This window comes from Carcharhinus amblyrhynchos, chromosome 17 (genome assembly GCF_965287045.1).
Source record: "Carcharhinus amblyrhynchos chromosome 17, sCarAmb.v2.hapA, whole genome shotgun sequence".
Classification (NCBI taxonomy): Eukaryota; Metazoa; Chordata; class Chondrichthyes; order Carcharhiniformes; family Carcharhinidae; genus Carcharhinus; species Carcharhinus amblyrhynchos.
In genome coordinates this window covers 33478097-33493469 of record NC_137340.1, presented here as the reverse complement: position 1 = coordinate 33493469, position 15373 = coordinate 33478097, and the positions used below count along the sequence as shown (strand labels likewise).

At 41.0% G+C, this 15373-nt stretch overlaps 1 protein-coding gene and 1 non-coding gene across 2 annotated transcripts in view; both read left to right on the top strand.

Moving 5' to 3' along the window:
* gucy2g (guanylate cyclase 2g) overlaps nt 1-9234 on the top strand; it is a 71062-nt gene extending 61828 nt beyond the window's left edge. Inside the window, exons 18-22 of the mRNA XM_080206039.1 lie at nt 2695-2869; nt 3374-3472; nt 4990-5081; nt 7208-7315; nt 9097-9234. Of these exons, the coding sequence (XP_080062165.1) occupies nt 2695-2869; nt 3374-3472; nt 4990-5081; nt 7208-7315; nt 9097-9234 (612 nt within the window). The remainder of the gene's footprint in view (nt 1-2694; nt 2870-3373; nt 3473-4989; nt 5082-7207; nt 7316-9096) is intronic.
* Nucleotides 9235-11348: 2114 nt separating this feature from the next.
* Nucleotides 11349-11540, top strand: LOC145354605 (U2 spliceosomal RNA). Its single transcript, XR_013888878.1, has one exon. It is a non-coding gene; the product is annotated as a U2 spliceosomal RNA (small nuclear RNA).
* The last annotated feature ends 3833 nt before the right edge of the window (nt 11541-15373 follow it).

Genomic DNA, 15373 nt, shown 5'->3' with positions numbered 1-15373 from the left:
GCCCACAATTTCACCACGCACTTAAGGATTTCCACTTAGATGGAAATGCTCTCATTTCTGGTTCCTCACAACCCCAAACCCCCTTCAATCGACTCACCGTAAGTGGGTCGGATCTCAAACAATGATGAAGTAGAGTCCAGGAAGGAGAAAGAGAATCTGGTGAACTGGTGCAACAACAATAATCTCTCTCTCAATGTCAGTAAAATGAAGGAGATTGCCAGCAACTTCAGGAAGCGTAGTACAGAACATGCCCCTGCCTATATCAATGAGGATGAAGTACAAATGGTCGAGAGCTTCAAGTTTCTAGGTGTTCAGATTACCAACAATCTGTCCTGGTACCACCTCTAATTTCTCAGGAAGCTGAGGAAATATGGCATGCTCATTACAACTCTCACCAACTGTTATAGATACACCATTGAAAGCATCCTATCTGGTTGTATTACAGATTTGTATGGCTCCTGCTCTGTCCAAGACCACAAGAGACATGAACAAAGCCCAGTCCATCACATAAACCAGCCTCCTATCCATTCACTCCGTCTGCACTTCCCGCTGCCTCGGTAAAATAGCCAGCATAATTAAGGACCCCACGCATTCCAGACACATTCTCTTCCACCTTCTTCCATCAGGAAAAAGATACAAAAGTCTGAGGTCACGTACCAGCCGACTCAAGAACAGCTTCTTCCCTGCTGCCATCAGACTTTTGAATGGACCTACCTTGTATTAAGCTGATCTTTCTCTACACCCTAGCTATGATTGTAACACTATATTTTGCACCCTCTCCTTTCCTTCTCTACGAAGGGTAGGCTTTGTCTGTATAGCGCACAAGAAACAATACTTTTCACTGTATACTAATACATGTGACAATAATAAACCAAACCAAATTCAAACCAATCTCTTCAATCATAAAATGCAATGTCAATGTTTTTAATCTACACAACCATTAGTTGTATCATCATAACCATATGGAAAGATTTATCCAATCACAGAAACATGACACCTTCCTCATCCTGGTTTAATTACTTGCATTTTTATTTATTCATAGGATGTGCGTGTCGCTGGCTAAGCTAGCATTTATTGCCCATCCCTAATTGCCCTCAAGAGGGTGATGGTGACCTGCTTTCCTGAACTGATGGAGCCCATATGGTATAGGTACAGGGAGGGAGGGGCTTCCAAAATGTTAACCTAGCGACAGTGAAGAAATATATTTCTAAGTCAGGATGGTGTGTGACTTGGAACTGAATCTCTAGGTGCTGGCCTTCCCATTCAGCTGCTGCCCTTGTCTATCTAGAAGGTAACATTTGTAGGCTTGGAAGGTGCTGGTGAGTTCCCGCAGTGTACATTGTGGATGCTACACACAGCTGCATCAATGTTGGAGGGAGTGAAGGTTTCTGGATGAGATATCAAACAAATGGGCGGCTTTGTCCCAGATGGTGCTGAGCTTCTTGAGTGATTTGGAGCTGTACTCATCCAGGAAAGTGGAGATTATTTCATCTTTCTCCTGACTTGTGCCTTGTAGGTGGTGGACAGGCTTTGGGGAGTCAGAAGGTGAGTTGATTGATGCAGGATTCCCAACTCTGACTCTTGCTGCCACAGTATTTATATGACTAGTCCAGTTCAGTTTCTGGTTAATGGTAATCCCAGCATGTTGACAGTGGGGGGATTCAGCAATGGTAATGCCATTTCATGCCAAGAGGTAACGGTTAGATTCTCTCATGTTGGAGGTGGCCATTGCCTGGCACTTGTGTGGCGTGAATGTCACTTCCTGCTAATCAGTCTTACTGTATTTGGACGTGAACTGTTTCAGTACCTGAGGAGTCGTCCATGGTGCTGAACATTTTGCCATCATCAGCAAACATCTCCACTTCTGATCTTATGATGGAAGACAGGTCATTGATGAAACAGCTGAAGATGTTTGGGTCTAGGACTCTACTCCTGCAGTATTGTCCTGGGACTGAGATGGCTGACCTCCAACAACTGCAACTACCTTCCTCTGTGCCGGGTACGTCTCCAACCAGCGGAGAGTCTTCCCCTGATTCTCATTGACTCCAGTTTTTAAGAGCTCCTTGATGTCACACCTGGTCAAATGCAGCCTTGATGTCAAGGGCAGTCACGTCCAGCTGGCTTCTGGAGTCCAGCTCTTTTGTCCATGCTTGAGCCAAGGCTGTAATGAGGTCAGGAGATGAGTGACACAAGCTGAGCATCCGTAAGCAGATTATTGCAATATGGCGTGGAACCCTTGGATGATAGTTTTTGGCAGTCAGCACTATGCTGCTGGAAAAGCCATCATGGCCATCATGCTTTGCCTGCTCACCATCAGTCTTTGCCGATTTCTGGGATAATCTTTCCGAAGTGGGGGATGATGATGTTAAATACTGACATAGTTACTTCTTTCTGGCGCTTGTGCAACTTATTGCATCAATTACATTTTGCTTGTACTAACAATTAATGGTTGTTGAATCAGCTAAGATGTCTGGAGTGCCTGCAAACGTTCACAAGTTTAAATAGTGTGCAGTACTGTGTTGCAATATCGTCATCACATTGCCAATCAAGTCTGCTGTCCCTTTCTTTTTAAAAGTTGAAAGTTACAAGGGGGAAGGAAATTTTCTGAATGTCAATTCTTTTCCAACAGTCCAGATGTTTGCACATTCCTTTCTAATTGTGAAAAATTATATTTTATTTCTATCTTGACTGAAGGTTGAAACGATAGGCGATGCTTACATGGTAGCGAGTGGACTTCCCATTCGCAATGGAATTCAGCATGCTGGGGAAATTGCCACAATGTCTTTGCATTTTCTCAGCGCCATTGTGACATTTAAGATAAGACATGTAGACAACGTGCAACTGAAACTTCGCATTGGCCTAAACACAGGTAATGCAACAGCAATTTGATTCACTCGTTTTTACCACAAATTGTTTTATTCCATGTATATACCATACAAATATAGAATATATTATTCTGTTCCTGTAGCCTTTCCATTCTCCTTGAGATTTTGCACGATTTCAGTCATAAAATCAAAGCTGTGGTAATGGCTGGAATTTGAGGTGGAGATCTTGGCCCCATACCCTGACTGAAAGGTCAAGAGTGAGCCAGCCTCTGCACGGCTGGGAGGCCCTGAGCTAATTTTGCAGTGGTCCAGTAATTAAGTAGCTCAGGGTAAGACTTTCACCCCCATCTGGGAGAAGGTTCTGCCTCTGAGATTTGCCAGCTAATCAGATAGCCAACAGTGTCACCAGCTGAGATTCCTAATTGCTGCAAATGATGAGAACCAGGAAGCCACTTCAGAATATTGGTGGGTGGGTTTGAAGGGTATTGATTACAAAGTGGTGAAGGGAATGTGCCACTCTTAAAGCGCTGTTAATGTTATTTCCGCAGGCCCAGTAGTTGCTGGTGTAGTTGGAACAACAATGCCCAGATACTGCCTGTTTGGAGATACAGTCAATGTAGCATCAAGGATGGAGAGCAATGGTCTACGTAAGTGTTCAGCCTTTCGATAAACTAAATAAAATAACATTGCAGGGCTCAACTTCCCTGAGTGGGTGGGCAGGCTGTGTACGAATGTTGAATACTCCATGCTGTACAGCAGCATTAGACTCTGCACCTTCCTCTCCGCTGTTGTGGTTACTGGGAAAGGAACTGCTCAATAAAAAGATGCAATTCTGTAAAATCTGAGTTAGGTTTTAGACCTACATGTGTAAAAGAAATCAACTTCTAACAATCGGGAGAACTCAATTTCTGTTAAAAGGTTTTGAAAGTGTAAATTTTCAGTCTGATATTGGAGGAAATACCTTTCCGCCAAAAGGAATTCTCCCATCGATCAATAATTATGTTCAGAAAGTACAAGGGAGGAGAAATCAAGAAGATCCACTTTATCCTGTTGTCCCAAATTTAGCTTATGAGAAAAATCTTTTGAGATGCATATCTTCGGGTTCTTGTATCATCAACAGCAACATGTATTTTGAAAGCTGTTCAATTGTAACAAAAGGTTTCGTGGTGCTTTAGAGAAGTGTAATAAAAAAATTGATTGGCAACATGAATTAGTGATTGATGTGAAGTTAGCTAGATCAGGTCAGTAATCACATATCATATAACACCATGCCATGTGTTACACTTTCCCACCTATTAACTGGCTTGGTGACACAATGACAGATGAATTGGGCCAGTACAATTGTCCATTATTTCATTGGTCCACTAAGGACTGTAAAATATAACTTGTAGGCCGGAATTCTCCAGTCTTGCATGCGCCCTTATTGCTGCCAGCGAGAATGGAGAATTTGGCGCTCAGCCATATCTCTGTTCACAGCAACGTGACTGGGGTGAAGTCAGAGAATTCCGGTCATAAACTAAAGAGGTGCATTCTGTTAGATACAAATTGCAGCTGCTTCCCCAGGCTGGAGAGTTCTAGAAGCAGGAGGCATAGGGCGGGATTTTCCAGCCACATGCAATCTCTAGACTGGAAATTCCACCAGAGGTCAACAGATCTTCACATAGCCTGCCAAATTTTCTGTCCTGCCCTCTACAAATTCTATGGTGGGCGGGTCAGGAAATTCCCATCCACTGTCTCAAGACGAGGGGTCAGCCATTTAAAGCAGAGATGAGGAAACGATTTCTTCGCTCAGAGATTGTGAATTTTTTAGAATTTTCTAATCTAGAGGGTATGGATACCAATCATTTACTGGGATATTCCAGACCCACCATTGTTGTAGACAGGGTAGAAGGGGATAGGAAAATGTGGAGACCTTTGAAATTTAACAGTTCTCCAAATTTTGCAGCCTTGCCCGCCATTGGGGCTGGAAGATCTCACCCATTGAGTAACATCTGAACACTGAAATTCACATTTTTTTGGACTTTCAAAGAATGAAGGATATCGGATCAGACAGAAAAGCGGAGCTGAGGTTTAGAACCAGTCATGATCGTACTGAGCGGTAGATCCAGTTTGAGGACGTACTCCTATTACTTATGTTCTAATGTTAGCTTCTTTTAACTTTCAGCCTTGAAAATACACATATCACAAAGCACTGCTGACACACTGCGAGCACTGGGAGGATACAATATAGAGGAAAGAGGCACAATTAAAGTGAAGGTAGGAAGTCAAATTGTAGGCAAGAAATTAAATTTACAAGTTGTTACTTTTGAGTCTAAGGCACTGTGGTTAGCTTGGCTGCCCCAAAGCACCAAGGACCTGGGTTTGATTTCCAGCCTTGTGTCACTGCCTGTGTGGAAACTGCACGCTCTCCCCGTGTCTGCAAGAGTTTCCTTCTAGTGCTCCAATTTCCTGCCATAGTCTGAAAGACACGCTGGTTAGATGCATTGGCCATGTTAAATTCTCCCTCAGAGTACCCGAACTGGTGCCAGGGTGTGGCGGCTAAGGGATTGTCACATGAATTTCATTGCAGTGTTAATGTAAGCCTACTTGTGACACTAATAAAATAAAACTTAAACATGAGAAACAGAATAAAAATGATTTCTTGAGGTAATACATTTTATAGTTTGTATTTAACAAAGCAGCAGATGAATAACGTTACCATTTCCATTTGGCTCCACACCCCAGTTTTATTAAATGCTTTTATCGAGCTCCACTGTCAATGTTAGTAGCATTTTAATGTCAGTAAAATCGCATCTGGCCTGTTGAGCCTCTGTTAATATTTAAAAACCCACAATAGTCCTCAAAATCTTTTTGGATTGTCCAAACAATTTTTTAAAAGATGGTATTGTGTAATTTCTAGTTACATTGCAGCCATCAGGAAGTTCCAACGCTATGCAATAACAACTCAGAACTGTCTGCCGCTATTTTCCAAAAGTGCTGACTTTAAACTGTGGTCACACAGCATGTTATGTATCAACGTAATATGAAACCTGTCACAGAACAAGCTCTGCAACTGACCTGTAACTCACATCCTGTGTTGAACTGATTGAAATAACTTTGAGGTTAATGTAACAATTTCACCCAGATTGAAATAGTTAGCCAGGCCTAAATCAATTCTTGCTCTCTGATTTCCCCCAATTCCTGAAAAATAAAATCATGAATAATATCTACAGTTTAGTTTCCATGTTGTTGACGGTATAATTTAAATTGCATAATTGCCTTTTGTCAATTTAGAGTTTGTCGATCAGTTTAGATTTTACATTGCTTCCCAAGCATGAAACTTGCATAATTGTATTCAACTTCAGTACAACACCTTAAATAATCATATGATCATTTCAAAATGATCTCCAAATATATGGAAACATCTTTTCTCTGCCACTCCCACCCTGGTGCCAGCTATCTGAAGCATATTGTGCCAAATTTCCTAGCCCAAGTTATTAACATATTAGGGCCTTGCACTAAGAATGGGAGGCACGAAAAGAGACTTGTCTGCATTCCTGGCAGTTGGACTTGACCAAACTCCTTGATGAGATATGAAAATAACCGTACCTGCAGCCTGCATCTACCTTCAAACTTCATGATCTTCACTGGTCTTCTGGGCGAAAATGATTCCTGTCCGACAATCTGCCTTACTTTTTGGGAGCCTAATAGCTCAGTGTATTGGTAAATAAAGTCGGATTCCTCCCACCACATCTTAACACTCATTGTCCATTGTGGACACAAGCTCTGTTTTACCCAATCTAGAATCACAGGAACTACCAGGACTGGAAACTTAATGAACAAGATCTCAAGTTTCTTTTCTCTTGGCAATGCCTAGAATTTGAGTATTATTCAGACACAGTGGCATAGTGGTTAGTACTGCTGCCTCACAGTGCCAGGGACCTGGGTTCAATTCCCAGCTTCCCAGCTCTGCGCGGGCTCTGCATGTTCTCCTCCTGTCTGCATGGGTTTCCTCTGAGTGCTGTGGTTTCCTCCCTCAGTCCAAAGATGTGCCTGTTAGGTGAATCGGCCATGCTAAATTCTCCCGCAGTATACACAAACAGGCGCTGGAGTGCGGGGATAAGGGGATTTTCACGGTAACTTCATTGCAGTGTTAATGTAAGCCTACTTGTGACTAATAAATAAATATAACACAAAAGAAAAAGAAAATCTGTTTCCCTTCAATTAAAAAACGTCAATTTTATGCAATCGTGAAGAAGACTTTTTTAAGGAAAATAATACATATTTATAATTTCATATATCTAACAGTTACTACAAGAAAATGTATTTTACTTCATGAATAAGAGAAATGAATATTCTAATACATACCATTAAAAATACAACCCACTTGTATTTTTCATCAGGGGAAGGGAAATCAAGCAACCTACTGGCTGATAGACAAAGATGGATTCAATAAACCTTTGCCGAAATTAGATTTCAATATGGGAGAAGATTTGAAGGACTCACTGGAGGTAGGAATGGAGTTAAACTGTGGAGGCAAATTGTATGGTACAGAAAAGCTGCAAAACATTTTGAATTCAAAGAATTTTGTAAATGTGCATGGGAATAGTCTTCCTTCTTGAGCAGCAATGGCAAGTTTAACTCTTAAAGTGAGGACAATTTGCATTGACTTATCTTTCACTGCCTCTGAATATTGTGTTTTATCATCTATTAGGTGGTAAAGTATAGTCACTATTACAATGTAGGAAACTGAAGTGCCAGAAACTCTTCACTGTGCAATGGAACAAAAGTTGCCGCACCAATTATCTACAAGATCCATCAATGCTCTATAGCTATCCAAAACGGGAAGATTACCCATTTTGCAATTAGTGCAACTTAGATGTACTTTAGCTGCCTGGTCTTGTTCTTATTTTTATTTTTTACTCCATCCTTAAAGCTACAAAACAAATGCTCACAGTGGATCGGGTGGACCCGAATCCATTTCATGCCTGCTCCAAAAACAAATACGAAATCCAAATGAATCCAATTCATAGTCCCCACAAAACATCTAAACAATATCCAAGCTGACAAAATAAGGCATTGCAGCCCATCTTGGACTTGACCTAATGCTTGATCTTAGCCAAAAGACCTGATTTTTTTTATATCCAACTCAATCCAATCAAAGTCCAATTCAAAATCTCAACAAGTGAGACATTCCAGATCCAAGCTGACAAGACAGGCTGGCCTCTTCCTGTCTTGGGCTTAGTCTACATGATCCAGGCTGATTGGAGCAGGCATTGCACCCCCTCTCAAGGCTCAATCTCATTTATATCTTAGCCAAAAGGCCGAGATGCCACTTTTAAAAATTGCTTCAGAAGAAGCCTCAGTGTTACCTCATGATTTCAACCAAAAGCAGGACAACAAAACTACACTTGATCTTAGGCAAAAGGCCTTTTCTTATTTTTTTTCAAAAATATATTTTATTCATTAAAAAAACTCTCAAATAAGCCATTGCAAAACAACATATCCGATAATTACAAACAGTGCAAAAAAGACGAATCATTTTTACAACACTTTACGGTGCATATTTACTTATTACTTGAAACTATATACATTCTTCAGATTTCACTGCATGCTGTTGTTTTTTCAGATTAGCACAGCAGCCCAAGAGCGATCTACAGTTACCAGGCCTTCAGTCTGCCCCAGTTGGAAGACCTTTCCCCATTATGCCTGATCTTATTGGCACTCAAGGACAGGCTCCTTCAAAACAAAATACTTTACCCCACCTGCCCATTCCACCCGTTTCTTAGTTCACTCATATCCTTTTTACTTCTCCCTTTCTTCCCTTTTCCTCATCTCCATTTGAACCCCAGTGCCACTCCCTCTTTATCCAGCAAGCATTATGGCAACCACCAAGCAGCCTGCAGCCTATAACCCTCTCAAGGTTCCTCATTGAGAAACATCATGTTTTCAGTGTGTCTTCCACAAGCCAAATTAACTAACTTTGTGTTATTCATTCAGCCATCTCATTTGTGTACAAGTGCTTTGAACACTTGAACAACACTAGCCCAGGCTGCAGTGTCCATGGACTGCAGTTAAAAATGGTTAGAAACAGTAACAGCCAGGTAAAGACCCTCTTGGTCTATCCACCTTGCTTCATGCTATGATGGTCCCTTGCTCATCACTGTATATTCTCCTCCACCCCTTGAGGCATTGTTTGTGGATCATTGCCCTGATTCTGTCCGATTGTGTAATGTCTCATTGCAGTTCTAACCTAATGTGACCAATTCTCAACTTGTATCATCACATGTAGAAATATGAAGAGGATGTCACAGAACCAGCAGCATTTCCAGCATCACACATACCATGGAATTCTGCATCAGATCCTCCTGAAGATACACGTGCGAGGCCCCTTGGATGCAGTCTTGAGAAGAATACAATGGAAGACTAAACCTTAAATATTTTAAAAACAGATGATCAGAATCTTAATGGAACAACTTCAGTAACACTTACAAATTGAATTGCTAATACTGTTATTACCCTAAAGAGCAAAGACTTAGAAAGAAATATGTTTACTAGAAATTAGCATTATGTGTAATTATGGTAGTTAGAATTACCAATATTGCAAAGTAACATACTCAATGATCTCATATCTATACAGACATGTCACTTACAAATCTGTCTGTGCTCATAGATATTCAAGACACAGATATTGTGAATGTATCTGAGCATACAGAAATACAGCATTGATTTGGGAAATTTCACCAAGTTAGGCAATTTCATATACTTTAATAAGAGAGAAAGAGATAAAGAAGTCAATGTCAATCACATTAGACTGAAGGCATATGGAAGTCAGGCAAGGACAGATTGACAGAGCCCTTCTCTTCAGGATATCTGTAAACTGGTTGACTTTACCAACAATCTGACAGCTTTCATGAATGGCAAAGGTATTAACCCAGTAAGATGATCCCAGGAATGGATCATGTCCATTCCTGATGATAAATGAGAGCTATACTCATTGGGAAGTGAAGGTTAAAGGGCAGCATACTATTCAAAAATTTGAACAGTGCAAAATGATTTCCACCCTTTAGTGAGTAATCAATAAGTTGGTATAAATGTAAGGTTAGTACTAAACGGATGATGAGGGAGCTCAGAAGTTATTTCTTACACATTCAGCATTGTTTTGAATGTGGAGCGTATTACCATTTGGCAACTTGATTGCAATGTGTTATGTTGAATGCGAGAAACACTTAGTGCAGACCTGTGATGTTACTGCTTTTACAAGAAGACATCATATTTTCAGTATGCCTTTACTGTAGAAACTTTTACAAAGGGTTTAAAGGGGTAGAGGGAGGTATGGAGGTAGCGGGTATAGGAAGGGAATTTCAGAGACTGAAGACGTGGCTGTTAAAGGCAAAGTGAATGATAAGCGATGTGTACAGAAGGTTGGAGTCAGTGCACTTGAGAGCTTATACAGAAAGATGTACAACTGGAGGTGGAATAGATTTAATCAGAAGGTGAGAATTTTAAACTTTAGGCTTTGGTGGCTTGGCACTAATATGGATCAGGGAGCATAAAGGCAATCGGTGAGGGAGATTTAGGACAGGTCTAAAGCCTGCAGAGTTTCAGATGGCGAAGTGTAGTTTATGGATGGTGCAGGTCACATTGGAGGACTTTGGAATAGGGATCTAGAATGACAAAGACAGAAATGAAGGTTTTAACGGTTGATGAACTGAGATAGAGACAAAGACAGGCAATGTGATGGCGGCTAGAAGTAGGCAATTCTTGTAATGAAGAACTTAGGGCTTGGAAGTTCAACTCAGGATCAGATAGAATACTGAAGCTGAGAACAATCTGAGATTGCAGCTGAGAAGACAAGAAGAAGTCGATGGAAAGGGTACTAAATTCATGGCAAGGGCAGAAGATCATCTTACCAAGTCATCGCTGGAAAAAACTGCAGCTCACTTAAAATGGGATCAAAGTGCATACATGTGCTGTTCAATTCTGACAATGCACAACTGTCTCTGTACCACACAGAAGTGTCAGCTCAAATCCTTGAGTGTGTTTGAACTCATGCTCTTCTTACTCAAGAGGCAAAAGATTACAGATAAATGGAACTTACTGATTGTAAAGATTGCCTAATTTGTTTATTATAGACAGGTATTAGGTGTTATTTACAAGAATCTTCATATATTTTGCAACGCTACATTAATCATAGAACCAGGAGAAGTAGTACAAAAAAAGCACTTGCTATCCATAATAGATGAATGAATTATTTACCAATTTTGTTTTATTTGTTGACTGTGGCATTACATAGTTTGCATGATAAATTATACGTGAACACACCAGTTCCTGCAAAACATCAGCATCTTCATTTGATAAATTCATTCACAAAATGCAACCAACATAGAGTTAAATGGAACATATTTGTTCAATAATTAATTGCTAATCATGACTTTAAAATTACCTTTGTCTATGATGTTGCTATTTCCAATACATCTAGCACATTCACTAATTGAATTTGATTGTATCTTTGTACTGATTTATATTTAGCTGCGATGAAGATCCGCTTCTCGGCCTTTTGGCTAAGATCAAGTGTAGTATCGACATGCTGCACTTGGTTGAAATCATTAGGTTACAATTTAGCTTCATTTGAAGCAATTTTTTAAAGCGGCATCTCAGCCTTTTGGCTAAGATGCAAATAAGATCAAGCCCTGGAGAAGGAGCTACAACTACTCCAATCAGCTTGGATCATGTAGATCAGGCCCAGGGCAGGAGGTGAGAGCCCTGTCTTGTCAGCTTGGATCAGGAATGTCCCAACTTGTTGGGACTCTGAGTTGGCTTTAATTTGACTTGATTGGATTGGAATAAAGTAAACAAAAAAAATGTTTAGCTGTGATCTACAGCCTACTGTCTTTAAGGTATTCTGTTACATTAATAAAATCTGATAAACATTGTAGCAGGTGGGTACAAGAATTAAATAAACACACCAAAGCACAGGCATCAGGTATTTAAATGAGTCTTGGGTGTGAATTTTTGTGGCGATGAAAGTGCTCTGTGCTTTAGTTAAACTAACACTGGAGTCCATTCATAAGTCCTGCCCCTGAATGTGGACCCCTATTTTTGCTGAGTGGTGGGGGTGGGGTTGCGGTGGTAGAATGGAGATGGAACAGAGTTCACATATTCATGGTTCACAAATAGTGGAGCTGCCTTCAAAAAGAAGCAATTTTGGTCACCCTAGTTTCTGAAACACAACTCGTGGCGTTTACACATTTGAAGAGCAGGTTTAGGGTGCTAGCAATGGTCTTTGGAGAGGTAAGGTATCCTTTCAGAGATCAGATAGCTCTTTGGGATTGTTAACAGTTGACATTAATGTGCCTAAAATGTGGATAAACACTGCAGAACTGTCCAGCTATCAGGGCATTTTAACATTCTGCCCCTTAAGATGTTTTAAAAAAAAATGTTAAATATGGTTGCTTGCAATTTCACTGTTTAGGATGTAGAACTGAGAGTGAACCTTATAGAGCTAGTGTTGCTTGATTGCTTCCGTAGCCTGGCGTTACCACAGTGGGAGCCTATTAGTTCATTTGGTTGACAGCTCCAAGTGGTTATAAAGAGCTTAGCTGTCTTTGATGTGGACCTATGAATACAAATACTTGTTTTTATAGTGGTTTGCATATCTGAAGGAATTTAAATATTTTGAATGTGTTTTTATTATTGAGAGTGCTTTTTTTAACATTGTGAAGACCATAATAGATATTCAGAACTTTATTTCCTCTCACCATGGCACCAGAGATCTATTCACAGTGAATACTCTGTGAGGCGGCATGGAAGGTGTAAGGAAAAAGAGTGGCGAGGGTGGGGGTATGGGTTGGCATGAGTTGGTACTCAGTTGGCATTAAGGACTTGGTGGGTAGAGGGGCATACGTTGGCATGGGGGGTTTGCGAGACCATGGGGAGTTGGTGAGAGGCATGGATGGAGCATGGAGAGTATGTGGGGGTTGTAGCAAGAGTGGTTTACTTTCACTGTTTTTATTATAGGAGCACTGAGGTGGGTCTTTTAAACAGCCCGCCTCGGCACACGGCAACCCTTGTGGCTGCCTCCGCACTGTTTCCAGGGGTTCAACTGCAGTTAACACCCATTCCCACAGAACAAAAATCCAGCAGGTCAAGTCACTTCCTCCTAAGTTGAGTTTGCAGAGTCGAGAATTTTCCCTAGAGTGAAAATTCGGGAAAACTGCACTGCTGCATTATTCTAGGTTATTACACTGCCATCTGTTGGACATCTATAAGAAGGAAGGGGCTTAATACTTCAACTTGATTTTGTTGCAAAAACCTTTCTTAAAACGTCCTCAAGAATTTGTAAAGATGGATAAGACTTACGGCCGCTCAAATAAATAGTCTATTCAATTTACTATTAAGTTCTAAAGTGGTACTAGAATTAACCTGCTTCAACTGGTAGCATACTATGCATAGAATCATAGAATCCCTACAGTACAGAGGGAGGCCATTCAGCCCATCAATTCTGCAGTGACAACATTCCTACCCCATAACTCCACATATTTACTCTGCTAATCCCTTTGACGTAAAGGGGCAATTTAGAATGGCCAATCAACTTAATCTGCATACCTTTGGAATGTGGGAGGAAACTGGAGCACCCGGAGGAAATGCACACAGACACGGGAAGAATGTGCAATATCCACACAGACAGTGAGCAAAGGCTGGAATTGAATCCAGGTCCCTGATTCTGTGAGGCAGCAGTCCACACCCACTCTCTCCCACCACCAGCCCTCCACCCCATCACCATCCTTGCTAAGCACTGTACCACATTGCCACCCCACCCCACTATTATCAGATCACAATCTAGGCTGGTTGTGTAAAAGCATGGTTAATTTGTTTACAATTCCAATCTTGGGTCACTGTGTGGAGTTTGTATGTTCTCCCCGTGTCTGCGTGGGTTTTCCTTTGGATGTTCCAGTTTCCTCCCATATTCCAAAGATGTGCAGGTTAGGTTGATTGGTTATGCTAAATTATCCCTTAGTGTCAGGGGATTAGCAGGATAAATATGTGGGCTTAGGAAGATAGGACCTGGGTGGGATTTTGTCCATGCAGTCTCGATGGGCCAAATGGCCTCCTTCTGTACTGTCAGGATTCTATGATTCTATGAATAATGTGCTATCAGCTGTGCCACTTTAAAGCTTAATAGTAAATTGAAAAGTGAGTGAGTGTTGTCATTTTTGTTAAACTGATGTCCTCGCTGCCTATCCATGTGGATGGTGAAGATCCTGACACTGCTTCTAAGGAAACGCTGGGAGTTCTCTGAGTGTCCTGGCCAACATTCCTCTTCCACCCACCTTAACACTATAATTAATCATTCAGTTTGTCACAGTTTGTGGAATCAATAATTGTAAGCAAATTAACCATTTATGTCTGTGTCCATTAAATAATTGCACATATACACCAAGAAGGGCTGTGAGATTCTTCTTGGAAATGTGCTGAAGTATGAGATAAGTTCAAGCTCTTTTTAACTGTGTATTGTTCCAAACTGTTTGAGGGTAATTTTGCCTTTCTGTGATAGTGTAAAATGGGTAATAACAAATCGACAATACGTGTTGTATCTCTCCTGATTTTTATTTCCATTGAAGTTAATAGAATGTCCTTCTATGATCATTGCTCTTCACCCAGATTGTAGCAAAGTAAAAAAGAATGTGAGAATAGTTTGGACTTGGACAAAGGTCCAGCTGTTAACACATCCATAAAAAGTGATCTCACCGTGTTGCACTACATTGCATGCTTATTGCCGAGATATTAAACAGTTTTACAACAATGACTTGTACCAGTCTGAGTGGATCCTGTCTTTGTTTGACATCACAGCAGCAAATCAATCTTTTTTACTTTAACTCAATTGATAAATGGAATGCCTTTAACGCTTCTTCAGTTTCAAAGAAAAAAAATGACTGAAATGAGACCAACCTGGGGGTGAGGTTAGAAGCATAGCCTAAACACACAAATCAAAAAAGAGGCAGCTTGGGTTTTGTGGAAATTTTCAGTCCCTCACAACGGGGGTGAAGGGGTAAGCACACAGAACTGTGTTCTTATTGTGGGGAGGTGCAGGAGGGAATTCAACATCCCCCTTCCATAGAATCGACCACTGTTTCTTTAGCTTGCAGCCTCCTGAGTCAGCTCAGGAAAGTAGCTGTGCCGCTGCTGATCCAGTGCCATGCTGTTGTAGAGACTTTCCGCTGACCTCTTCAAACTCAGCAGGATTAGTAGCACAGATCCCGCAGTACATTAGCTCATAGATTTTGCAGGGTTGTTACAGATTATTATGAAGGGCTCAGAGTAGACCTAGTATCTGGAAAACTAAAGGGTGCGATCTTACAAAAAAAAATTAAGTGCTGAATGAGAAAGAAAACAGGAGAGAATTGTGCTGGTTCTTTGGTGAGCTGCAAATCACAATGCTGTGGCACAATGCAAAAAGTGCAAAAAATATGCCAAAGTGCCATTCTCACCAGCATGTGGAGGGAGAGGGGTTGGTGGTGTGGAGTCTAAGCTCACCAGGGGAAGCTGGCTGTTGAGCACTTGGTGCA